This window comes from Bombina bombina, chromosome 3 (genome assembly GCF_027579735.1).
Source record: "Bombina bombina isolate aBomBom1 chromosome 3, aBomBom1.pri, whole genome shotgun sequence".
NCBI classification, from domain to species: domain Eukaryota; kingdom Metazoa; phylum Chordata; class Amphibia; order Anura; family Bombinatoridae; genus Bombina; species Bombina bombina.
Genome location: NC_069501.1, coordinates 4,265,901 through 4,293,400, shown reverse-complemented (window position 1 = coordinate 4,293,400; position 27,500 = coordinate 4,265,901). Strand labels below are relative to the sequence as shown.

Sequence of the window (27,500 nt, the reverse complement as noted above, 5' to 3'; positions counted from 1 at the left end):
TATTGTACGCGCTGTATTAGTGTGAGGTGCAGTGTATTAGTCGACGCGCTGTATTAGTGTGAGGTGCAGTGTATTAGTACGCGCTGTATTAGTGTGAGGTGCAGTGTATTGGTACGTGCTGTATTAGTGTGAGGAGCAGTGTATTGGTACGCGCTGTATTAGTGTGAGGTGCAGTGTATTAGTACGCGTTGTATTAGTGTGAGGTGCAGTGTATTAGTACGCGCTGTATTAGTGTGAGGTGCAGTGTATTGGTACGTGCTGTATTAGTGTGAGGAGCAGTGTATTGGTACGCGCTGTATTAGTGTGAGGTGCAGTGTATTAGTACGCGTTGTATTAGTGTGAGGTGCAGTGTATTAGTACGCACTGTATTAGTGTGAGGTGCAGTGTATTGGTACGTGCTGTATTAGTGTGAGGTGCAGTGTATTAGTACGCGCTGTATTAGTGTGAGGTGCAGTGTATTGGTACGCGCTGTATTAGTGTGAGGTGCAGTGTATTAGTACGCGCTGTATTAGTGTGAGGTGCAGTGTATTAGTACGCGCTGTATTAGTGTGAGGCGCTGTATTAGTGTGAGGTGCAGTGTATTGGTACGCGTTGTATTAGTGTGAGGTGCAGTGTATTAGTACGCGCTGTATTAGTGTGAGGTGCAGTGTATTAGTACGCGCTGTATTAGTGTGAGGTGCAGTGTATTGGTACGCGCTGTATTAGTGTGAGGTGCAGTGTATTGGTACGCGCTGTATTAGTGTGAGGTGCAGTGTATTAGTACGCGCTGTATTAGTGTGAGGTGCAGTGTATTGGTACGCGCTGTATTAGTGTGAGGTGCAGTGTATTGGTACGCGCTGTATTAGTGTGAGGTGCAGTGCATTGGTACGCACTGTATTAGTGTGAGGTGCAGTGTATTGGTACGCGCTGTATTAGTGTGAGGTGCAGTGTATTAGTACGCGCTGTATTAGTGTGAGGTGCAGTGTATTGGTACGCGCTGTATTAGTGTGAGGTGCAGTGTATTGGTACGCGCTGTATTAGTGTGAGGTGCAGTGCATTGGTACGCGCTGTATTAGTGTGAGGTGCAGTGTATTAGTACGCGCTGTATTAGTGTGAGGCGCAGTGTATTAGTACGCGCTGTATTAGTGTGAGGCGCAGTGTATTGGTACGCGCTGTATTAGTGTGAGGTGCAGTGTATTAGTACGCGCTGTATTAGTGTGAGGCGCAGTGTATTGGTACGCGCTGTATTAGTGTGAGGCGCAGTGTATTAGTACGTGCTGTATTAGTGTGAGGAGCAGTGTATTGGTACGCGCTGTATTAGTGTGAGGAGCAGTGTATTAGTACGCGTTGTATTAGTGTGAGGTGCAGTGTATTGGTACGTGCTGTATTAGTGTGAGGAACACTTAGTGAGGCGAAGCGTGCGGTGTGTTAGTGTCCTGTGTGTTGGTGTGAGGCGCTGTAGATTGGTGTGCGCGCAGTGAGGAAGTATTTGATGATAACCGCGGTCTCTGGTTCTGCAGGTGGACGTGCTTCGTGCTTTGGGTGCAGAGATTGTTCGGACACCGACTAATGCTCGATTTGACTCACCAGAATCCCATGTGGGAGTTGCTTGGAGGCTGAAGAATGAGATCCCCAATTCTCACATCCTTGACCAGGTAAGAGACTGTGAGACTGGTGTTATATAGAGAGTAGTGTGACAGCCTGTAGTTATATAGAGAGTAGTGTGACAGCCTGTAGTTATATAGAGAGTAGTGTGACAGGCTGTAGTTATATAGAGTAGTGTGACAGCCTGTAGTTATATAGAGAGTAGTGAGACAGCCTGTAGTTATATAGAGAGTAGTGTGACAGCCTGTAGTTATATAGAGAGTAGTGTGACAGCCTGTAGTTATATAGAGAGTAGTGTGACAGCCTGTAGGTATATAGAGTATTGTGACAGCCTGTAGTTATATAGAGTATTGTGACAGCCTGTAGGTATATAGAGAGTAGTGTGACAGCCTGTAGGTATATAGAGTATTGTGACAGCCTGTAGTTATATAGAGTATTGTGACAGCCTGTAGGTATATAGAGAGTAGTGTGACAGCCTGTAGGTATATAGAGTATTGTGACAGCCTGTAGGTATATAGAGAGTAGTGTGACAGCCTGTAGGTATATAGAGTATTGTGACAGCCTGTAGGTATATAGAGAGTAGTGTGACAGCCTGTAGGTATATAGAGTATTGTGACAGCCTGTAGTTATATAGAGTATTGTGACAGCCTGTAGGTATATAGAGAGTAGTGTGACAGCCTGTAGGTATATAGAGTATTGTGACAGCCTGTAGGTATATAGAGAGTAGTGTGACAGCCTGTAGGTATATAGAGTATTGTGACAGGCTGTAGGTATATAGAGAGTAGTGTGACAGCCTGTAGGTATATAGAGTATTGCGACAGCCTGTAGGTATATAGAGTATTGTGACAGCCTGTAGGTATATAGAGAGTAGTGTGACAGCCTGTAGGTATATAGAGTATTGTGACAGCCTGTAGGTATATAGAGTAGTGTGACAGCCTGTAGGTATATAGAGTATTGTGACAGCCTGTAGGTATATAGAGTATTGCGACAGCCTGTAGGTATATAGAGACAGTGTGACAGTCTGTAGTTATATAGAGAGTAGTGTGACAGCCTGTAGGTATATAGAGAGTAGTGTTACAGCCTGTAGTTATATAGAGACAGTGTGACAGTCTGTAGTTATATAGAGTATTGTGACAGGCTGTAGTTATATAGAGAGTAGTGTGACAGCCTGTAGGTATATAGAGTAGTGTGACAGCCTGTAGGTATATAGGAGGTAGTGATGACAGCCGTGTAGGTATTAGAGAGTAGTGTACAGCCTGTAGGTATATAGAGACAGTGTGACAGCCCTGTAGGTATATAGAGAGTAGTGTGACAGCCTGTAGGTATATAGAGGACAGTGATGACAGCCTTAGGTAATATAGAGACAGTGTTGACAGCCTGTAGGTATAAGAGATAGTGTGACAGCCTGTAAGTATATAGAGTAGTGTGACAGCCTGTGAGGTATATAGAGTAGTGTGACAGGCCTGTAGTGTATACTAGAGTAGTGTGACAGTCTGTAGTTATATAGAGGTAGTGTGACAGTCATGTAGTTATATAGAGAGTAGTGTGACAGCCTGTAGTTATATAGAGAGTAGTGTGACAGCCTGTAGTTATATAGAGAGTAGTGTGACAGCCTGTAGTTATATAGAGAGTAGTGTGACAGCCTGTATTATATAGAGAGTAGTGTGACAGCCTGTAGTTATACAGAGAGTAGTGTGACAGCCTGTAGGTATATAGAGTTGTGTGACAGCCTGTAGTTATATAGAGAGTAGTGTGACAGCCTGTAGGTATATAGAGAGTTGTGTGACAGCCTGTAGTTATATAGAGACAGTGTGACAGCCTGTAGGTATATAGAGAGTAGTGTGACAGCCTGTAGTTATATAGAGACAGTGTGACAGCCTGTAGGTATGTAGAGAGTAGTGTGACAGCCTGTAGTTATATAGAGAGTAGTGTGACAGCCTGTAGTTATATAGAGAGTAGTGTGACAGCCTGTAGGTATATAGAGACAGTGTGACAGCCTGTAGGTATATAGAGTAGTGTGGACAGTCCTGTAGTTATACAGAGAGTAGTGTGACAGCCTGTAGTTATATATAGAGTAGTGTGACAGTCTGTAGTTTATATACAGAGAGTAGTGTGACAAGCCTGTAGTTATAGAGAGAGTAAGTGAGCAGCTGTAGTTATATAGAGGAGTAGTGTGACACGCTGTAGTTATATAGAGAGTAGTGTGACAGCTGTAGTTATATAGAGAGCAGTATGACAGCTTGTAGGTATATTGAGAGTAGTGTGACAGCCTGTAGGGTATATAGAGAGTAGTGTGACAGTCTGTAGGTATATAGAGAGACAGTGTGACAGTCTGTAGTTATATAGAGAGTAGTGGTGACAGCCTGTAGTTATATAGAGAGCAGTAGTGACAGCCTGTAGTTATATAGAGGTAGGGTGACAGCCTCGTAGTTATATAGAGAGTAGTGTGACAGCCTGTAGTTATATAGAGAGCAGTATGACAGCCTGTAGTTATATAGAGTAGTGTGACAGCCTGTAGTTATATAGAGACAGTGTGACAGCCTGTAGTTATATAGAGACAGTGTGACAGCCTGTAGTTATATAGAGAGTAGTGTGACAGCCTGTAGTTATATAGAGACAGTGTGACAGCCTGTAGTTATATAGAGAGTAGTGTGACAGCCTGTAGTTATATAGAGACAGTGTGACAGCCTGTAGTTATATAGAGACAGTGTGACAGCCTGTAGTTATATAGAGACAGTGTGACAGCCTGTAGTTATATAGAGACAGTGTGACAGCCTGTAGTTATATAGAGTAGTGTGACAGCCTGTAGTTATATAGAGACAGTGTGACAGCCTGTAGTTATATAGAGTAGTGTGACAGCCTGTAGTTATATAGAGACAGTGTGACAGCCTGTAGTTATATAGAGAGTAGTGTGACAGCCTGTAGTTATATAGAGACAGTGTGACAGCCTGTAGTTATATATAGAGTAGTGTGACAGCCTGTAGTTATATAGAGACAGTGTGACAGCCTGTAGTTATAAAGAGAGTAGTGTGACAGCCTGTAGTTATATAGAGAGTAGTGTGACAGCCTGAAGTTATATAGAGTAGTGTGACAGTCTGGTAGTTATATAGAAGGTAGAGTGTGACAGCCTGTAGTTATATAGAGTAGTGTGACCAGCCTGTAGTTATATAGAGAGTAGATGTGACAGCCTGTAGTTATACAGAGAGTAGTGTGAACAGCCTGTAGGTATATAGAGAGTAGTGTGACAGCCTGTAGGTATATAGAGAGTAGTGTGACAGCCTGTAGGTATATAGAGAGTAGTGTGACAGACTGTAGGTAGACGCGAGAGTAGTGTGACAGACTGTAGGTTATATAGAGAGTAGTGAGACAGCCTGTAGGTTATATAGAGAGGAGTGTGGACAGCCTGTTAGTTACTATAGAGAGTAGTGGTGGACAGCCTGTAGTTATATAGAGAGTAGGTGTGACAGTCTGTATTATAGATAGAGAGTAGTTGTGACAGCCTGTAGTTATACCAGAGAGTAGTGTGACAGCCTGATAGGTATCAGAGAGTAGTGTGACAGCCGGTAGTTATATAGAGTAGGTGTGACAGCCTGTATTATATAGAGACAGTGTGACAGCCTGTAGTTATATAGAGAGTAGTGTGACAGCCAGTAGTTATATAGTAGAGAGTTGTGACAGCCTGTAGTTATACAGAGAGTAGTGTTGACAGCCTGTAGGTATATAGAGAGTAGTGTGACAGCCTGTAGTTATATAGAGAGGTATGTGTGACAGGCCTGTAAGGTATATAGAGACAGTGTGGACAGGCCTGTAGGTATATAGAGTATGTGACCAGCCTGTAGGTTATATAGAAGTAGTGTGACAGCCTGTAGTTTATACAGAGAGTAGGTGTGACAGCCTTAGTTATACAGAGAGTAGTTGTGACAGCCTGTACAGGTATATAGAGAGTAGTGTGACAGCCTGTAGTTATATAGAGAGCAGTATGACAGCCTGTAGTTATATAGAGAGTAGTGTGACAGCCTGTAGGTATATAGAGTAGTGTGACAGGCTGTAGTTATATAGAGACAGTGTGACAGTCTGTAGTTATATATAGAGTAGTGTGACAGCCTGTAGTTATATAGAGAGCAGTATGACAGCCTGTAGTTATATAGAGAGTAGTGTGACAGCCTGTAGTTATATAGAGAGCAGTATGACAGCCTGTAGTTATATAGAGAGTAGTGTGACAGCCTGTAGTTATATAGAGAGTAGTGGGACAGCCTGTAGTTATATAGAGAGTAGTGTGACAGCCTGTAGTTATATAGAGTAGTGTGACAGCCTGTAGTTATATAGAGAGTAGTGTGACAGCCTGTAGTTATATAGAGTAGTGTGACAGTCTGTAGTTATATAGAGAGTAGTGTGACAGCCTGTAGTTATATAGAGTAGTGTGACAGCCTGTAGTTATATAGAGAGTAGTGTGACAGCCTGTAGTTATACAGAGAGTAGTGTGACAGCCTGTAGGTATATAGAGAGTAGTGTGACAGCCTGTAGGTATATAGAGAGTAGTGTGACAGCCTGTAGGTATATAGAGAGTAGTGTGACAGCCTGTAGGTATATAGAGAGTAGGTGACAGCCTGTAGTATATAGAGAGTAGTGTGACAGCCTGTAGTTATATAGAGAGTAGTGTGACAGCCTGTAGTTATATAGAGAGTAGTGTGACAGTCTGTAGTTTATAGAGAGTAGTAGTGACAGCCTGTAGCTATACAGAGAGTAGTGTGACAGCCTGTAGGATATAGAGAGCAGTATGACAGCCTGTAGTTATATAAGAGTAGTGTGACCAGCCTGTAGTTATATAGAGAGTAGTGTGACAGCCTGTAGTAAATATAGAGGTAGTGTGACAGCCTGTAGTTTATATAGAGAGTAGTGTGACAGCCTGTAGTTTATATAGAGAGTAGTGTGACAGCCTGTAGTTATATAGAGAGTAGTGTGACAGCCTGTAGTGTGACAGCCTGTAGTTATATATAGGAGCAGTATGACAGCCTGTAGTTATATAGAGAGTAGTGTGACAGCCTGTAGATATAGGATAGGGACAGTGTGACAGCCTGTAGTTATATAGAGACAGTGTGACAGCCTGTAGTTATATAGAGACAGTGTTGACAGCCTGTAGTTATATAGAGACAGTGTGACAGCCTGTAGTTATAGAGAGTTAGTGTGACAGCCTTAGTTAATATAAGAGACAAGTGTGACAGCCTGTAGTTATATAGAGTAATGTGACAGCCTGTAGTTATATAGAGACAGTGTGACAGCCTGTAGTTATATAGAGAGTAGTGTGACAGCCTGTAGTTATATAGAGACAGTGTGACAGCCTGTAGTTATATATAGAGTAGTGTGACAGCCTGTAGTTATATAGAGACAGTGTGACAGCCTGTAGTTATATAGAGAGTATTGTGACAGCCTGTAGTTATATAGAGAGTAGTGTGACAGCCTGTAGTTATAGTAGAGTAGTGTGACAGTCTGTAGGTTATATAGAGAGTAGTGTGACAGCCTGTATTATATAGATAGTGTGACAGCCTGTAGTTATATAGAGAGTAGTGTGACAGGCCTGTAGTTATACAGAGAGTAGTGTGACAGCCTGTTTGTATATAGAGAGTAGTGTGACAGCCTGTAGGTATATAGAGAGTAGTGTGACAGCCTGTAGGTATATAGAGAGTAGTGGTGACAGCCTGTAGGTTATATAGAGAGTAGTGTGACAGCCTGTAGGTATATAGAGAGTAGTGTGACAGCCCTGTAGGTATATAGAGAGTAGTGTGACAGCCTGTAGTTATATAGAGAGTAGTGGTGACAGCCTGTAGTTAAATAGAGAGTAGTGTGACAGTTCTGTAGTTATATATAGAGAGTAGTGTGACAGCCTGTAGTTATACAGAGAGTAGTGTGACAGCCTGTAGGGTATATAGAGAGTAGTGTGACAGCCTGTAGTTATATAGGAGTAGTGTGACAGCCTGTAGTATATAGAGACAGTGTGACAGCCTGTAGTTATATAGAGAGTAGTGTGACAGCCTGTAGTTATATAGAGAGTAGTGTGACAGCCTGTAGTTATACAGAGAGTAGTGTGACAGCCTGTAGGTATATAGAGAGTAGTGTGACAGCCTGTAGTTATATAGAGAGTAGTGTGACAGCCTGTAGGTATATAGAGACTAGTGTGGACAGCCTGTAGGGTATATAGAGTAGTGTGACAGCCTGTAGTTATATAGAGAGTAGTGTGACAGCCTGTAGTTATACAGAGAGTAGTGTGACAGCCTGTAGTTATACAGAGAGTAGTGTGACAGCCTGTAGTTATATAGAGTAGTGTGACAGCCTGTAGTTATATAGAGAGCAGTATGACAGCCTGTAGTTATATAGAGAGTAGTGTGACAGCCTGTAGTTATATAGAGTAGTGTGACAGGCTGTAGTTATATAGAGACAGTGTGACAGTCTGTAGTTATATATAGAGTAGTGTGACAGCCTGTAGTTATATAGAGAGCAGTATGACAGCCTGTAGTTATATAGAGAGTAGTGTGACAGCCTGTAGTTATATAGAGAGCAGTATGACAGCCTGTAGTTATATAGAGAGTAGTGTGACAGCCTGTAGTTATATAGAGAGTAGTGTGACAGTCTGTAGTTATATAGAGAGTAGTTGTGACAGCCTGTAGTTATATAGAGTAGTGTGACAGCCTGTAGTTATATAGAGAGTAGTGTGACAGCCTGTAGTTATATAGAGTAGTGTGGACAGTCTGTAGTTTATATAGAGAGTAGTGTGACAGCCTGTAGTTATATATAGAGTGAGTGTGACAGCCTGTAGTTATATAGAGAGTAGTGTGACAGGCCTGATAGTTATACAGAGAGTAGTGTGACAGCCTGATAGGTAATATAGAGAGTATTGTGACAGCCATAGGTACTAGGAGGGATATAGAGAGTTGTGACAGCCTGTAGGTATATAGAGAGTAGTGTGACAGCCTGTAGGTATATAGAGAGTAGAGTGTGACAGCCATGTAGGTATATAGAGAGTAGTGTGACAGCCTGTAGTTATATAGAGAGTAGTGTGACAGCCATGTAGTTATATAGAGAGTATATTGTACAGTCTGTAGTTATTAATAGAGAGAAGTGTGACAGCCTGTAGCTATACAGAGAGTAGTGTGACAGCCTGTAGTTATATAGAGAGCAGTATGACAGCCAGTAGTTATATAGAGACAGTGTGACAGCCTGTAGTTATATAGAGAGTAGTGTGACAGCCTGTAGTTATATAGAGAGTAGTGTGACAGCCTGTAGTTATATAGAGAGTAGTGTGACAGCCTGTAGTTATATAGAGAGTAGTGTGACAGCCTGTAGTTATATAGAGAGTAGTGTGACAGCCTGTAGTGTGACAGCCTGTAGTTATATAGAGAGCAGTATGACAGCCTGTAGTTATATAGAGAGTAGTGTGACAGCCTGTAGTTATATAGAGTAGTGTGACAGCCTGTAGTTATATAGAGTAGTGTGACAGCCTGTAGTTATATAGAGAGTAGTGTGACAGCCTGTAGTTATACAGAGAGTAGTGTGACAGCCTGTAGGTATATAGAGAGTAGTGTGACAGCCTGTAGTTATATAGAGAGTAGTGTGACAGCCTGTAGTTATACAGAGAGTAGTGTGACAGCCTGTAGTTATACAGAGAGTAGAGTGTGACAGCCTGTAGTTATTACAGAGAGTAGTGTGACAGCCTGTAGTTATATAGAGAGTAGTGTGACAGTCTGTAGGTATATAGAGAGTAGTGTGACAGCCTGTAGTTATACAGAGAGTAGTGTGACAGCCTGTAGGTATATAGAGAGTAGTGTGACAGCCTGTAGTTATATAGAGTAGTGTGACAGCCTGTAGTTATATAGAGAGTAGTGTGACAGCCTGTAGTTATACAGAGAGTAGTGTGACAGCCTGTAGGTATATAGAGAGTAGTGTGACAGCCTGTAGGTATATAGAGTATTGTGACAGGCTGTAGTTATATAGAGAGTAGTGTGACAGTCTGTATTTATATAGAGAGTAGTGTGACAGCCTGTAGTTATATAGAGAGTAGTGTGACAGCCTGTAGTTATATAGAGAGTAGTGTGACAGCCTGTAGTTATATAGAGAGTAGTGTGACAGCCTGTAGTTATATAGAGAGTAGTGTGACAGCCTGTAGGTATATAGAGTATTGTGACAGCCTGTAGGTATATAGAGAGTAGTGTGACAGCCTGTAGGTATATAGAGTATTGTGACAGCCTGTAGGTATATAGAAGTAGTGTGACAGCCTGTAGGTATATAGAGTATTGTGACAGGCTGTAGGTATAAGAGAGTATTGTGACAGCCTGTAGGTATATAGAGAGTAGTGTGACAGCCTGAGGTATATAGAGTATTGTGACAGCCTGTAGTTATATAGAGAGTAGTGTGACAGCCTGTAGGTATATAGAGTATTGTGACAGCTGTAGGTATATAGAGAGTATTGTGACAGCCTGTAGGTATATAGAGAGTAGTTGACAGCCTGTAGGTATATAGAGTATTGTGACAGCCTTAGTTATATAGAGAGTATTGTGACAGCCTGTAGTTATATAGAGAAGTGTGACAGCCTGTAGGTATATAGAGTAGTGTGACAGGCTGTAGGTATATAGAGTAGTGTGACAGCCTGTAGTTATATAGAGAGTAGTGTGACAGCCTGTAGTTTAAGAGAGTAGTGTGACAGCCTGTAGTTTATATAGAGAGTAGTGTGACAGCCTGTAGTTATATAGAGAGTAGTGTGACAGCCTGTAGTTATATAGAGAGAAGTGTGACAGCCTGTAGTTATATAGAGTAGTGTGACAGCCTGTAGTTATATAGAGAGTAGTGTGACAGCCTGTAGTTATATATAGAAAGTGTGACACCTGTAGTTATAAGAGACAGTGTGACAGCCTGTAGTTATATAGAGACAGTGTACAGCCTGGTGTTATATAGAGAGCAGTGTTACAGCCTGTAGTTATATAGAGACAGTGTGACAGCCTGTAGGTATATAGAGAGTAGTGTGACAGCCTGTAGTTATATAGAGAGTAGTGTGACAGCCTGTAGGTATATAGAGTAGTGTGACAGCTGTAGTTATATAGAGACAGTGTGGACAGGCCTGTAGTTATATAGAGTAGTAGTGTGACAGCCTGTAGTTATATAGAGACAGTGTGACAGCCTGTAGTTATATAGAGACAGTGTGACAGCCTGTAGTTATATAGAGACAGTGTGACAGCCTGTAGTCATATAGAGAGTATTGTGACAGCCTGTAGTTATATAGAGAGTAGTGTGACAGCCTGTAGTTATATAGAGAGCAGTATGACAGCCTGTAGTTATATAGAGAGTAGTGTGACAGCCTGTAGTTATATAGAGAGCAGTATGACAGCCTGTAGTTATATAGAGAGTAGTGTGACAGCCTGTAGTTATATAGAGAGTAGTGTGACAGCCTGTAGTTATATAGAGAGCAGTATGACAGCCTGTAGTTATATAGAGAGTAGTGTGACAGCCTGTAGTTATATAGAGAGTAGTGTGACAGCCTGTAGTTATATAGAGAGTAGTGTGACAGCCTGTAGTTATATAGAGAGTAGTGTGACAGCCTGTAGTTATATAGAGAGCAGTATGACAGCCTGTAGTTATATAGAGAGCAGTATGACAGCCTGTAGTTATATAGAGAGTAGTGTGACAGCCTGTAGTTATATAGAGAGTAGTGTGACAGGCTGTAGTTATATAGAGTAGTGTGACAGGCTGTAGTTATATAGAGAGCAGTATGACAGCCTGTAGTTATATAGAGAGTAGTGTGACAGCCTGTAGTTATATAGAGAGCAGTATGACAGCCTGTAGTTATATAGAGAGTAGTGGGACAGCCTGTAGTTATATAGAGAGTAGTGTGACAGCCTGTAGTTATATAGAGAGTAGTGTGACAGCCTGTAGTTATATAGAGACAGTGTGACAGCCTGTAGTTATATAGAGAGTAGTGTGACAGCCTGTAGTTATATAGAGAGTAGTGTGACAGCCTGTAGTTATATAGAGAGTAGTGTGACAGCCTGTAGTTATAAGAGAGTAGTGTGACAGGCCTGTAGTTAGTATAGAGAGTAGTGTGACAGCCTGTAGTTATATAGAGACAGTGTGACAGCCTGTAGTTATATAGAGACAGTGTGACAGCCTGGTGTTATATAGAGAGCAGTGTTACAGCCTGTAGTTATATAGAGTAGTGTGACAGCCTGTAGGTATATAGAGAGTAGTGTGACAGCCTGTAGTTATATAGAGAGTAGTGTGACAGCCTGTAGTTATATAGAGAGTAGTGTGACAGCCTGTAGGTATATAGAGTAGTGTGACAGGCTGTAGTTATATAGAGACAGTGTGACAGCCTGTAGTTATATAGAGAGTAGTGTGACAGCCTTTAGTTATATAGAGACAGTGTGACAGCCTGTAGTTATATAGAGACAGTGTGACAGCCTGTAGTTATATAGAGAGTATTGTGACAGCCTGTAGTTATATAGAGAGTAGTGTGACAGCCTGTAGTTATATAGAGAGCAGTATGACAGCCTGTAGTTATATAGAGAGTAGTGTGACAGCCTGTAGTTTATATAGATAGCAGTATGACAGGCCTGTAGTTATATAGAGAGTAGTGTGACAGCCTGTAGTTATATAGAGAGTAGTGTGACAGCCTGTAGTTATATAGAGAGCAGTATGACAGCCTGTAGTTATATAGAGAGTAGTGTGACAGCCTGTAGTTATATAGAGAGTAGTGTGACAGGCTGTAGGTATATAGAGTAGTGTACAGGGGGCTGTAGTTATATAGAGAGCAGTATGACAGCCTGTAGTTTATATAGAGACAGTGTGACTGCCTGTAGTTTATATAGAGAGTATTGTGACAGCCTGTAGTTATATAGAGAGAGTAGTGTGACAGCCTGTAGTTATATAGAGAGTAGTGTGACAGCCTGTAGTTATATAGAGAGTAGTGTGACAGCCTGTAGTTATATAGAGTAGTGTGACAGCCTGTAGTTATATAGAGAGTAGTGTGACAGCCTGTAGTTATATAGAGACAGTGTGACAGCCTGTAGTTATATAGAGACAGTGTGACAGCCTGTAGTTATATAGAGAGTATTGTGACAGCCTGTAGTTATATAGAGAGTAGTTGAAGCAGCCTGTAGTTATATAGAGAGCAGTATGACAGCCTGTACTTTATATAGAGAGTAGTGTGACAGCCCTGTAGTTATATAGAGAGCAGTATGAACAGCCTGTAGTTATATAGAGAGTATGTGACAGCCTGTAGTTATATAGAGAGTAGTGTGACAGCCTGTAGTTATATAGAGAGCAGTATGACAGCCTGTAGTTATATAGAGAGTAGTGTGACAGCCTGTAGTTATATAGAGAGTAGTGTGACAGGCTGTAGGTATATAGAGTAGTGTGACAGGCTGTAGTTATATAGAGAGCAGTATGACAGCCTGTAGTTATATAGAGACAGTGTGACAGCCTGTAGTTATATAGAGAGTATTGTGACAGCCTGTAGTTATATAGAGAGTAGTGTGACAGCCTGTAGTTATATAGAGAGTAGTGTGACAGCCTGTAGTTATATAGAGAGTAGTGTGACAGCCTGTAGTTATATAGAGACAGTGTGACAGCCTGTAGTTATATAGAGAGTATTGTGACAGCCTGTAGTTATATAGAGTAGTGTGACAGCCTGTAGTTATATAGAGAGTAGTGTGACAGCCTGTAGTTATATAGAGAGTAGTGTGACAGCCTGTAGTTATATAGAGACAGTGTGACAGCCTGTAGTTATATAGAGAGTATTGTGACAGCCTGTAGTTATATAGAGAGTAGTGACAGCCGTAGTTATAATAGAGAGTAGTGTGACAGCCTGTAGTTTTATAGAGAGTAGTGTGACAGCCTGTAGTTATATAGAGAGTAGTGTGACAGCCTGTAGTTATATAGAGACAGTGTGACAGCCTGTAGGTATATAGAGTATTGTGACAGCCTGTAGTTATATAGAGAGTAGTGTGACAGCCTGTAGTTATATAGGAGTATGTGACAGCCTGTAGTTAATAGAGAGAGTGTGACAGCCTGTAGTTATATAGAGACAGTGACAGCCTGTAGTATATAGAGTATTGTGACAGCCTGTAGTATATATAGAGAGTGTGACAGCCTGTAGTTATATAGAGTACAGTTGTGACAGCCTGTAGTTATATAGAGAACAGTGTGACAGCCTGTAGTATATAGAGAAGTGTGACAGCCTGTAGTTATATAGAGACAGTGTGACAGCCTGTATTATATAGAGAGTAGGTGTGACAGCCTGTAGTTATATAGAGAGTAGTGTGACAGCCTGTAGTTATATAGAGAGTAGTTGACATCCTGTAGTTATATAAGGCAGTAATGACAGCCTGTAGTTATATAGAGAGTAGTGTGACAGCCTGTAGTTATATAGAGAGTAGTGTGACAGGCTGTAGGTATATAGAGACAGTGTGACAGCCTGTAGTTATATAGAGACAGTGTGACAGCCTGTAGGTATATAGAGTAGTGTGACAGGCTGTAGGTATATAGAGTAGTGTGACAGCCTGTAGGTATATAGAGTATTGTGACAGCCTGTAGGTATATAGAGAGTAGTGTGACAGCCTGTAGTATATAGAGTATTGTGACAGCCTGTAGTTATATAGAGAGTAGTGTGACAGCCTGTAGGTATATAGAGAGTAGTGTGACAGCCTGTAGTTATATAGAGTAGTGTGACAGGCTGTAGTTATATAGAGTAGTGTGACAGGCTGTAGTTATATAGAGTAGTGTGACAGGCTGTAGTTATATAGAGTAGTGTGACAGCCTGTAGTTATATAGAGAGTAGTGTGACAGCCTGTAGTTATATAGAGTAGTGTGTGACAGCCTGTAGTTATATAGAGAGTAGTGTGACAGCCTGTAGTTATAATAGAGTAGTGTGTGACAGCCTGAGGTATAGAGTATTTGACAGGAGTAGGTATATAGAGTAGTGTGACAGCTGTAGTATATAGAGTAGTGTGACAGCCTGTTAGTTTAATAGAGTAGTGTGACAGCCTGTAGTTATATAGAGAGTAGTGTGACAGCCTGTAGTTAATAGAGAGTAGTGTGACAGCCTGTAGTTATATAAGAGTATGTGACAGCCTGTAGTTATATAGAGAGTAGTGTGACAGCCTGTAGGTATATAGAGTATTGTGACAGCTGTAGTATATAAGTTAGTGTGACAGCCTGTAGTTATATAGAGAGTAGTGTGACAGCCTGTAGTATATAGAGAGTAGTGTGACAGCCTGTAGTTATATAGAGACAGTGTGACAGCCTGTAGTTATATAGAGTATTGTGACAGCCTGTAGTTATATAGAGAGTAGTGTGACAGCCTGTAGTTATATAGAGACAGTGTGACAGCCTGTAGTTATATAGAGACAGTGTGACAGCCTGTAGGTATATAGAGACAGTGTTACACCTGTAGTATATAGAGACAGTGTGACAGCCTGTAGTTATATAGAGACAGTGTGACAGCCTGTAGGTTATATAGAGAGTAGTGTGACAGCCTGTAGTAAAAAAGAGACAGTGTGACAGCCTGTAGGTATATAGAGAGTAGTGTGACAGCCTGTAGTTATATAGAGTATTGTGACAGCCTGTAGTTATATAGAGAGTAGTGTGACAGCCTGTAGTTATATAGAGAGTAGTGTGACAGCCTGTAGTTATATAGAGAGTAGTGTGACAGCCTGTAGTTATATAGAGAGTAGTGTGACAGCCTGTAGTTATATAGAGAGTAGTGTGACAGCCTGTAGTATATAGAGAGTAGTGTGACAGCCTGTAGTTATATAGTGAGTAGTGTGACAGCCTTAGTTATATAGAGAGAGTGTGACAGCCTGTAGTTATATAGAGAGTAGTGTGACAGCCTGTAGTTTATAAAGATAGAAGTGTGACAGCCCTGTAGTTATATAGAGACAGTGTGACAGCCTGTAGGTATATAGAGAGTAGTGTGACAGCCTGTAGTTATATAGAGAGTAGTGTGACAGCCTGTAGTTATATAGAGAGTAGTGTGACAGCCTGTAGTTATATAGAGAGTAGTGTGACAGACTGTAGTTATATAGAGTATTGTGACAGCCTGTAGTTATATAGAGAGTAGTGTGACAGCCTGTAGTTATATAGAGACAGTGTGACAGCCTGTAGGTATATAGAGTATTGTGACAGCCTGTAGTTATATAGAGTAGTGTGACAGCCTGTAGTTATATATAGACAGTGTGACAGCCTGTAGTATATCGAGACAGTTGTGACAGCCTGTAGTATATAGAGTAGTGACAGCCTGTAGTTATATAGAAGACAGTGTGACAGCCTTAGTTATATATAGTATTGTGACAGCCTGTAGTTATATAGAGAGTATTGACAGCCTGTAGGTATATAGAGAAGTGACAGCCTGTAGTTATATAGAGAGTAGTGTGACAGCCTGTAGTATATAGAGATAGTGTGGACAGCCTGTAGTATAATAGAGTATTGTGACAGCCTGTAGGTATATAGAGAGTAGTGTGACAGCCTGTAGGTATATAGAGAGTAGTGTGACAGCCTGTAGTTATATAGAGAGTAGTGGGACAGCCTGTAGTTATATAGAGAGCAGTGTTACAGACTGTAGTTATATAGAGACAGTGTGACAGCCTGTAGTTATATAGAGAGTAGTGTGACAGCCTGTAGTTATATAGAGAGTAGTGTGACAGCCTGTAGTTATATAGAGAGTAGTGTGACAGCCTGGTGTTATATAGAGTAGTGTGACAGCCTGGTGTTATATAGAGTAGTGTGACAGTCTGTAGTTATATAGAGTAGTGTGACAGCCTGGTGTTATATAGAGTAGTGTGACAGCCTGTAGTTATATAGAGTAGTGTGACAGCCTGGTGTTATATAGAGTAGTGTGACAGCCTGGTGTTATATAGAGTAGTGTGACAGCCTGGTGTTATATAGAGTAGTGTGACAGCCTGTAGTTATATAGAGAGTAGTGTGACAGCCTGTAGTTATATAGAGAGTAGTGTGACAGCCTGTAGTTATATAGAGACAGTGTGACAGTCTGTAGTTATATAGAGAGCAGTATGACAGCCTGTAGTTATATAGAGAGTAGTGTGACAGTCTGTAGTTATATAGAGAGCAGTATGACAGCCTGTAGTTATATAGAGAGCAGTATGACAGCCTGTAGTTATATAGAGACAGTGTGACAGCCTGTAGTTATATAGAGACAGTGTGACAGCCTGTAGTTATATAGAGACAGTGTGACAGCCTGTAGTTATATAGCGAGTAGTGTGACAGCCTGTAGTTATATAGAGAGTAGTGTGACAGGCTGTAGTTATATAGAGAGTAGTGTGACAGCCTGTAGTTATATAGAGAGTAGTGTGACAGCCTGTAGTTATATAGAGAGTAGTGTGACAGCCTGTAGTTATATAGAGAGTAGTGTGACAGCCTGTAGTTATATAGAGAGTAGTGTGACAGCCTGTAGTTATATAGAGAGTAGTGTGACAGCCTGTAGTTATATAGAGACAGTGTGACAGCCTGTAGTTATACAGAGAGTAGTGTGACAGCCTGTAGTTATATAGAGAGTAGTGTGACAGGCTGTAGTTATATAGAGAGTAGTGTGACAGCCTGTAGTTATATAGAGTAGTGTGACAGCCTGTAGTTATATAGAGAGTAGTGTGACAGCCTGTAGTTATACAGAGTAGTAGTGTGACAGCCTGTATGTATATAGAGAGTAGTGTGACAGCCTGTAGGTATATAGAGAGTAGTGTGACAGCCTGTAGGTATATAGAGGAGTTAGTGTACAGCCTGTAGGTATATAGAGAGTAGTGTGACAGACTGTAGGTATATAGAGAGTAGTGTGACAGCCTGTAGGTATATAGAGAGTAGTGTGACAGCCTGTAGTTATATAGAGAGTAGTGTGACAGCCTGTAGTTATATAGAGAGTAGTGTGACAGTCTGTAGTTATATAGAGAGTAGTGTGACAGCCTGTAGTTATACAGAGAGTAGTGTGACAGCCTGTAGGTATATAGAGAGTAGTGTGACAGCCTGTAGTTATATAGAGTAGTGTGACAGCCTGTAGTTATATAGAGAGTAGTGTGACAGCCTGTAGTTATATAGAGAGTAGTGTGACAGCCTGTAGTTATACAGAGAGTAGTGTGACAGCCTGTAGGTATATAGAGAGTAGTGTGACAGCCTGTAGTTATATAGAGAGTAGTGTGACAGCCTGTAGGTATATAGAGACAGTGTGACAGCCTGTAGGTATATAGAGTAGTGTGACAGCCTGTAGTTATATAGAGAGTAGTGTGACAGCCTGTAGTTATACAGAGAGTAGTGTGACAGCCTGTAGTTATACAGAGAGTAGTGTGACAGCCTGTAGTTATATAGAGAGTAGTGTGACAGCCTGTAGTTATATAGAGAGCAGTATGACAGCCTGTAGTTATATAGAGAGTAGTGTGACAGCCTGTAGGTATATAGAGTAGTGTGACAGGCTGTAGTTATATAGAGACAGTGTGACAGCCTGTAGTTATATAGAGAGTAGTGTGACAGCCTGTAGTTATATAGAGAGCAGTATGACAGCCTGTAGTTATATAGAGAGTAGTGTGACAGCCTGTAGTTATATAGAGAGTAGTGTGACAGTCTGTAGTTATATAGAGAGTAGTGTGACAGCCTGTAGTTATATAGAGTAGTGTGACAGCCTGTAGTTATATAGAGAGTAGTGTGACAGCCTGTAGTTATATAGAGTAGTGTGACAGTCTGTAGTTATATAGAGAGTAGTGTGACAGCCTGTAGTTATATAGAGTAGTGTGACAGCCTGTAGTTATATAGAGAGTAGTGTGACAGCCTGTAGTTATACAGAGAGTAGTGTGACAGCCTGTAGGTATATAGAGAGTAGTGTGACAGCCTGTAGGTATATAGAGAGTAGTGTGACAGCCTGTAGGTATATAGAGAGTAGTGTGACAGCCTGTAGGTATATAGAGAGTAGTGTGACAGCCTGTAGTTATATAGAGAGTAGTGTGACAGCCTGTAGTTATATAGAGAGTAGTGTGACAGTCTGTAGTTATATAGAGAGTAGTGTGACAGCCTGTAGCTATACAGAGAGTAGTGTGACAGCCTGTAGGTATATAGAGAGCAGTATGACAGCCTGTAGTTATATAGAGAGTAGTGTGACAGCCTGTAGTTATATAGAGAGTAGTGTGACAGCCTGTAGTTATATAGAGAGTAGTGTGACAGCCTGTAGTTATATAGAGAGTAGTGTGACAGCCTGTAGTTATATAGAGAGTAGTGTGACAGCCTGTAGTGTGACAGCCTGTAGTTATATAGAGAGCAGTATGACAGCCTGTAGTTATATAGAGAGTAGTGTGACAGCCTGTAGTTATATAGAGTAGTGTGACAGCCTGTAGTTATATAGAGAGTAGTGTGACAGCCTGTAGTTATACAGAGAGTAGTGTGACAGCCTGTAGTTATACAGAGAGTAGTGTGACAGCCTGTAGGTATATAGAGAGTAGTGTGACAGCCTGTAGTTATATAGAGAGTAGTGTGACAGCCTGTAGTTATACAGAGAGTAGTGTGACAGCCTGTAGTTATACAGAGAGTAGTGTGACAGCCTGTAGTTATACAGAGAGTAGTGTGACAGCCTGTAGTTATATAGAGAGTAGTGTGACAGTCTGTAGGTATATAGAGAGTAGTGTGACAGCCTGTAGTTATATAGAGAGTAGTGTGACAGCCTGTAGTTATATAGAGAGTAGTGTGACAGCCTGTAGGTATATAGAGACAGTGTGACAGCCTGTAGGTATATAGAGTAGTGTGACAGCCTGTAGGTATATAGAGAGTAGTGTGACAGCCTTTAGGTATATAGAGAGTAGTGTGACAGCCTGTAGGTATATAGAGAGTAGTGTGACAGCCTGTAGTTATATAGAGAGTAGTGTGACAGTCTGTAGTTATATAGAGAGTAGTGTGACAGCCTGTAGTTATACAGAGAGTAGTGTGACAGCCTGTAGGTATATAGAGAGTAGTGTGACAGCCTGTAGGTATATAGAGTATTGTGACAGGCTGTAGTTATATAGAGAGTAGTGTGACAGCCTGTAGTTATATAGAGAGTAGTGTGACAGCCTGTAGTTATATAGAGAGTAGTGTGACAGCCTGTAGTTATATAGAGAGTAGTGTGACAGCCTGTAGTTATATAGAGAGTAGTGTGACAGCCTGTAGTTATATAGAGAGTAGTGTGACAGCCTGTAGTTATATAGAGAGTAGTGTGACAGCCTGTAGTTATATAGAGAGTAGTGTGACAGCCTGTAGGTATATAGAGTAGTGCGACAGCCTGTAGGTATATAGAGAGTAGTGTGACAGCCTGTAGGTATATAGAGTAGTGCGACAGCCTGTAGGTATATAGAGAGTAGTGTGACAGCCTGTAGGTATATAGAGAGTAGTGTGACAGCCTGTAGGTATATAGAGAGTAGTGTGACAGTCTGTAGTTATATAGAGAGTAGTGTGACAGCCTGTAGTTATATAGAGAGTAGTGTGACAGCCTGTAGTTATATAGAGAGTAGTGTGACAGCCTGTAGTTATATAGAGTATTGTGACAGCCTGTAGTTATATAGAGTAGTGTGACAGCCTGTAGTTATATAGAGACAGTGTGACAGCCTGTAGTTATATAGAGAGTAGTGTGACAGCCTGTAGTTATATAGAGAGTAGTGTGACAGCCTGTAGGTATATAGAGTAGTGTGACAGGCTGTAGTTATATAGAGACAGTGTGACAGCCTGTAGTTATATAGAGTAGTCTGACAGCCTGTAGGTATATAGAGAGTAGTGTGACAGCCTGTAGGTATATAGAGAGTAGTGTGACAGCCTGTAGGTACATAGAGAGTAGTGTGACAGCCTGTAGTTATATAGAGAGTAGTGTGACAGCCTGTAGTTATATAGAGAGTAGTGTGACAGCCTGTAGGTATATAGAGTAGTGCGACAGCCTGTAGGTATATAGAGAGTAGTGTGACAGCCTGTAGGTATATAGAGAGTAGTGTGACAGCCTGTAGGTATATAGAGAGTAGTGTGACAGCCTGTAGTTATATAGAGTATTGTGACAGCCTGTAGTTATATAGAGTAGTGTGACAGCCTGTAGTTATATAGAGTATTGTGACAGCCTGTAGTTATATAGAGTAGTGTGACAGCCTGTAGGTATATAGAGAGTAGTGTGACAGCCTGTAGGTATATAGAGAGTAGTGTGACAGCCTGTAGGTATATAGAGAGTAGTGTGACAGCCTGTAGGTATATAGAGAGTAGTGTGACAGCCTGTAGGTATATAGAGAGTAGTGTGACAGCCTGTAGGTATATAGAGTATTGTGACAGCCTGTAGTTATATAGAGTAGTGTGACAGCCTGTAGTTATATAGAGTATTGTGACAGCCTGTAGTTATACAGAGAGTAGTGTGACAGCCTGTAGTTATACAGAGAGTAGTGTGACAGCCTGTAGGTATATAGAGAGTAGTGTGACAGCCTGTAGTTATATAGAGTAGTGTGACAGCCTGTAGTTATATAGAGAGTAGTGTGACAGCCTGTAGTTATACAGAGAGTAGTGTGACAGCCTGTAGGTATATAGAGAGTAGTGTGACAGCCTGTAGGTATATAGAGTATTGTGACAGGCTGTAGTTATATAGAGAGTAGTGTGACAGTCTGTAGTTATATAGAGAGTAGTGTGACAGCCTGTAGTTATATAGAGAGTAGTGTGACAGCCTGTAGTTATATAGAGAGTAGTGTGACAGCCTGTAGTTATATAGAGAGTAGTGTGACAGCCTGTAGGTATATAGAGTATTGTGACAGGCTGTAGGTATATAGAGAGTATTGTGACAGCCTGTAGGTATATAGAGAGTAGTGTGACAGCCTGTAGGTATATAGAGTATTGTGACAGCCTGTAGTTATATAGAGAGTAGTGTGACAGCCTGTAGGTATATAGAGTATTGTGACAGGCTGTAGGTATATAGAGAGTATTGTGACAGCCTGTAGGTATATAGAGAGTAGTGTGACAGCCTGTAGGTATATAGAGTATTGTGACAGCCTGTAGTTATATAGAGAGTAGTGTGACAGCCTGTAGGTATATAGAGTAGTGTGACAGGCTGTAGGTATATAGAGTAGTGTGACAGCCTGTAGGTATATAGAGAGTAGTGTGACAGCCTGTAGTTATATAGAGAGTAGTGTGACAGCCTGTAGTTATATAGAGAGTAGTGTGACAGCCTGTAGTTATATAGAGAGTAGTGTGACAGCCTGTAGTTATATAGAGAGTAGTGTGAGCATGTAGTTATATAGAGAGTAGTGTGACAGCCTGTAGTATATAGAGAGAGAGTAGTGTGACAGCCTGTAGTTATATAGAGAGTAGTGTGACAGCCTGTAGTTATATAGAGAGTAGTGTGACAGCCTGTAGTTATATAGAGAGTAGTGTGACAGCCTGTAGTTATATAGAGACAGTGTGACAGCCTGTAGTTATATAGAGACAGTGTGACAGCCTGGTGTTATATAGAGAGCAGTGTTACAGCCTGTAGTTATATAGAGACAGTGTGACAGCCTGTAGGTATATAGAGAGTAGTGTGACAGCCTGTAGTTATATAGAGAGTAGTGTGACAGCCTGTAGGTATATAGAGTAGTGTGACAGGCTGTAGTTATATAGAGACAGTGTGACAGCCTGTAGTTATATAGAGAGTAGTGTGACAGCCTGTAGTTATATAGAGACAGTGTGACAGCCTGTAGTTATATAGAGACAGTGTGACAGCCTGTAGTTATATAGAGACAGTGTGACAGCCTGTAGTTATATAGAGAGTATTGTGACAGCCTGTAGTTATATAGAGAGTAGTGTGACAGCCTGTAGTTATATAGAGAGCAGTATGACAGCCTGTAGTTATATAGAGAGTAGTGTGACAGCCTGTAGTTATATAGAGAGCAGTATGACAGCCTGTAGTTATATGAGAGTAGTGTGAAAGCCTGTAGTTATATAGAGAGCAGTATTGGACAGCCTGTAGTTATATAGAGAGTAGTGTGACAGCCTGTAGGTATATAGAGTAGTGTGACAGCCTGTAGTTATATAGAGAGTAGTGTGACAGCCTGTAGTTATATAGAGAGTAGTGTGACAGCCTGTAGTTATATAGAGAGCAGTATGACAGCCTGTAGTTATATAGAGAGCAGTATGACAGCCTGTAGTTATATAGAGAGTAGTGTGACAGCCTGTAGTTATATAGAGAGCAGTATGACAGCCTGTAGTTATATAGAGAGTAGTGGGACAGCCTGTAGTTATATAGAGAGTAGTGGGACAGCCTGTAGTTATATAGAGAGTAGTGTGACAGCCTGTAGTTATATAGAGACAGTGTGACAGCCTGTAGTATATAGAGAGTTGTGACAGCCTGTAGTTTATAGAGAGTAGTGTGACAGCCTGTAGTTATATAGAGAGTAGTGTGACAGCCTGTAGTTATATAGAGAGTAGTGTGACAGCCTGTAGTTATATAGAGAGTAGTGTGACAGCCTGTAGTTATATAGAGACAGTGTGACAGCCTGTAGTTATATAGAGACAGTGTGACAGCCTGGTGTTATATAGAGAGCAGTGTTACAGCCTGTAGTTATATAGAGACAGTGTGACAGCCTGTAGGTATATAGAGAGTAGTGTGACAGCCTGTAGTTATATAGAGAGTAGTGTGACAGCCTGTAGTTATATAGAGAGTAGTGTGACAGCCTGTAGGTATATAGAGTAGTGTGACAGGCTGTAGTTATTATAGAGAGCAGATGTGACAGCCTGTAGTTATATAGAGAGTAGTTGTGACAGCCTGTAGTAATATGAGACAGTGTGACAGCTGTAGTTATATAGAGACAGTGTGACAGCCTGTAGTTATATAGAGAGTATTGTGACAGCCTGTAGTTATATAGAGAGTAGTGTGACAGCCTGTAGTTATATAGAGAGCAGTATGACAGCCTGTAGTTATATAGAGTAGTAGTGTGACAGCCTGTAGTTATATAGAGAGCAGTATGACAGCCTGTAGTTATATAGAGAGTAGTTGACAGCCTGTAGTTATATAGAGAGTAGTGTGACAGCCAGTAGTATATAGAGAGCAGTAATGACAGCCTGTATTTATATAGAGAGTAGTGTGACAGCCTGTAGTTATATAGAAGAGAGTGTGACAGGCTGTAGGTATATATGAGTAGTGTGACAGGCTGTAGTTATATAGAGAGCAGTATGACAGCCTGTAGTTATTAGAGACAGTGTTGACAGCCTGTAGTATATAGAGAGTATATGTGACAAGCCTGTAGTATATAGAGAGTAGTGTGACAGCCTGTAGTTATATAGAGAGTAGTGTGACAGCCTGTAGGTATATAGAGAGTAGTGTGACAGCCTGTAGTTATATAGAGACAGTGTGACAGCCTGTAGTTATATAGAGAGTATTGTGACAGCCTGTAGTTATATAGAGAGCAGTGTTACAGCCTGTAGTTATATAGAGAGCAGTATGACAGCCTGTAGTTATATAGAGAGTAGTGTGACAGCCTGTAGTTATATAGAGAGTAGTGTGACAGCCTGTAGTTATATAGAGACAGTGTGACAGCCTGTAGTTATATAGAGACAGTGTGACAGCCTGTAGGTATATAGAGTAGTGTGACAGCCTGTAGTTATATAGAGACAGTGTGACAGCCTGTAGGTATATAGAGTATTGTGACAGCCTGTAGTTATATAGAGAGTAGTGTGACAGCCTGTAGTTATATAGAGAGTAGTGTGACAGCCTGTAGTTATATAGAGAGTAGTGTGACAGCCTGTAGGTATATAGAGAGTAGTGTGACAGCCTGTAGGTATATAGAGAGTAGTGTGACAGCCTGTAGTTATATAGAGAGTAGTGGGACAGCCTGTAGTTATATAGAGAGCAGTGTTACAGACTGTAGTTATATAGAGACAGTGTGACAGCCTGTAGTTATATAGAGAGTAGTGTGACAGCCTGTAGTTATATAGAGAGTAGTGTGACAGACTGTAGTTATATAGAGACAGTGTGACAGCCTGGTGTTATATAGAGTAGTGTGACAGCCTGGTGTTATATAGAGTAGTGTGACAGTCTGTAGTTATATAGAGTAGTGTGACAGCCTGGTGTTATATAGAGTAGTGTGACAGTCTGTAGTTATATAGAGTAGTGTGACAGCCTGTAGTTATATAGAGTAGTGTGACAGCCTGGTGTTATATAGAGTAGTGTGACAGCCTGGTGTTATATAGAGTAGTGTGACAGCCTGGTGTTATATAGAGAGTAGTGTGACAGCCTGTAGTTATATAGAGAGTAGTGTGACAGCCTGTAGTTATATAGAGAGTAGTGTGACAGCCTGTAGTTATATAGAGACAGTGTGACAGTCTGTAGTTATATAGAGAGCAGTATGACAGCCTGTAGTTATATAGAGAGTAGTGTGACAGTCTGTAGTTATATAGAGAGCAGTATGACAGCCTGTAGTTATATAGAGAGCAGTATGACAGCCTGTAGTTATATAGAGACAGTGTGACAGCCTGTAGTTATATAGAGACAGTGTGACAGCCTGTAGTTATATAGAGACAGTGTGACAGCCTGTAGTTATATAGCGAGTAGTGTGACAGCCTGTAGTTATATAGAGAGTAGTGTGACAGGCTGTAGTTATATAGAGAGTAGTGTGACAGCCTGTAGTTATATAGAGAGTAGTGTGACAGCCTGTAGTTATATAGAGAGTAGTGTGACAGCCTGTAGTTATATAGAGACAGTGTGACAGCCTGTAGTTATATAGAGAGTAGTGTGACAGCCTGTAGTTATATAGAGAGTAGTGTGACAGCCTGTAGTTATACAGAGAGTAGTGTGACAGCCTGTAGTTATATAGAGAGTAGTGTGACAGGCTGTAGTTATATAGAGAGTAGTGTGACAGCCTGTAGTTATATAGAGAGTAGTGTGACAGGCTGTAGTTATATAGAGAGTAGTGTGACAGGCTGTAGTTATATAGAGAGTAGTGTGACAGCCTGTAGTTATATAGAGACAGTGTGACAGCCTGTAGTTATATAGAGACAGTGTGACAGCCTGTAGTTATATAGAGACAGTGTGACAGCCTGTAGTTATATAGAGAGTAGTGTGACAGCCTGTAGTTATATAGAGACAGTGTGACAGCCTGTAGTTATATAGAGAGTAGTGTGACAGTCTGTAGGTATATAGAGACAGTGTGACAGCATGTAGTTATATAGAGACAGTGTGACAGCCTGTAGTTATATAGAGCGTAGTGTGACAGCCTGTAGTTATATAGAGAGTAGTGTGACAGCCTGTAGTTATATAGAGAGTAGTGTGACAGCTTGTAGTTATATAGAGACAGTGTGACAGTCTGTAGTTATATAGAGAGCAGTATGACAGCCTGTAGTTATATAGAGAGCAGTGTGACAGTCTGTAGTTATATAGAGAGCAGTATGACAGCCTGTAGTTATATAGAGAGTAGTGTGACAGCCTGTAGTTATATAGAGAGTAGTGTGACAGCCTGTAGTTATATAGAGAGTAGTGTGACAGGCTGTAGTTATATAGAGAGTAGTGTGACAGCCTGTAGTTATATAGAGACAGTGTGACAGCCTGTAGTTATATAGAGAGCAGTGTGACAGTCTGTAGTTATATAGAGAGCAGTATGACAGCCTGTAGTTATATAGAGACAGTGTGACAGTCTGTAGTTATATAGAGAGCAGTATGACAGCCTGTAGTTATATAGAGAGCAGTGTGACAGTCTGTAGTTATATAGAGAGCAGTATGACAGCCTGTAGTTATATAGAGAGCAGTATGACAGCCTGTAGTTATATAGAGAGCAGTATGACAGCCTGTAGTTATATAGAGACAGTGTGACAGCCTGTAGTTATATAGAGACAGTGTGACAGCCTGTAGTTATATAGAGACAGTGTGACAGCCTGTAGTTATATAGAGACAGTGTGACAGCCTGTAGTTATATAGAGAGTAGTGTGACAGCCTGTAGTTATATAGAGAGTAGTGTGACAGCCTGTAGTTATATAGAGAGTAGTGTGACAGCCTGTAGTTATATAGAGAGTAGTGTGACAGCCTTTAGTTATATAGAGACAGTGTGACAGCCTGTAGTTATATAGAGACAGTGTGACAGCCTGTAGTTATATAGAGAGTAGTGTGACAGCCTGTAGTTATATAGAGACAGTGTGACAGCCTGTAGTTATATAGAGACAGTGTGACAACCTGTAGTTATATAGAGAGCAGTATGACAGCCTGTAGTTATATAGAGACAGTGTGACAGCCTGTAGTTATATAGAGACAGTGTGACAGCCTGTAGTTATATAGAGAGTAGTGTGACAGCCTTTAGTTATATAGAGAGTAGTGTGACAGCCTGTAGTTATATAGAGACAGTGTGACAGCCTGTAGTTATATAGAGAGTAGTGTGACAGCCTGTAGTTATATAGAGACAGTGTGACAGCCTGTAGTTATATAGAGAGTAGTGTGACAGCCTGTAGTTATATAGAGACAGTGTGACAGCCTGTAGTTATATAGAGAGTAGTGTGACAGCCTGTAGTTATATAGAGACAGTGTGACAGCCTGTAGTTATATAGAGAGTAGTGTGACAGCCTGTAGTTATATAGACAGTGTGACAGCCTGTAGTTATATAGAGAGTAGTGTGACAGTCTGTAGTTATATAGAGACAGTGTGACAGTCTGTAGTTATATAGAGAGTAGTGTGACAGCCTGTAGTTATATAGAGAGCAGTATGACAGCCTGTAGTTATATAGAGAGTAGTGTGACAGCCTGTAGGTATATAGAGTAGTGTGACAGGCTGTAGTTATATAGAGACAGTGTGACAGCCTGTAGTTATATAGAGAGTAGTGTGACAGCCTGTAGTTATATAGAGAGCAGTATGACAGCCTGTAGTTATATAGAGAGTAGTGTGACAGCCTGTAGTTATATAGAGTAGTGTGACAGCCTGTAGTTATATAGAGAGC

General features: G+C 41.1%; 1 protein-coding gene across 1 annotated transcript in view; it reads left to right on the top strand.

The window, feature by feature from the left end:
* Window positions 1-27,500, top strand: part of CBS (cystathionine beta-synthase) — a gene marked incomplete in the record, with an annotated part of 186,425 nt that overhangs the window by 64,256 nt on the left and 94,669 nt on the right. The window contains 1 exon segment of the mRNA XM_053705702.1: window positions 1,500-1,634. Coding sequence (XP_053561677.1) covers window positions 1,500-1,634 — 135 coding nt within the window.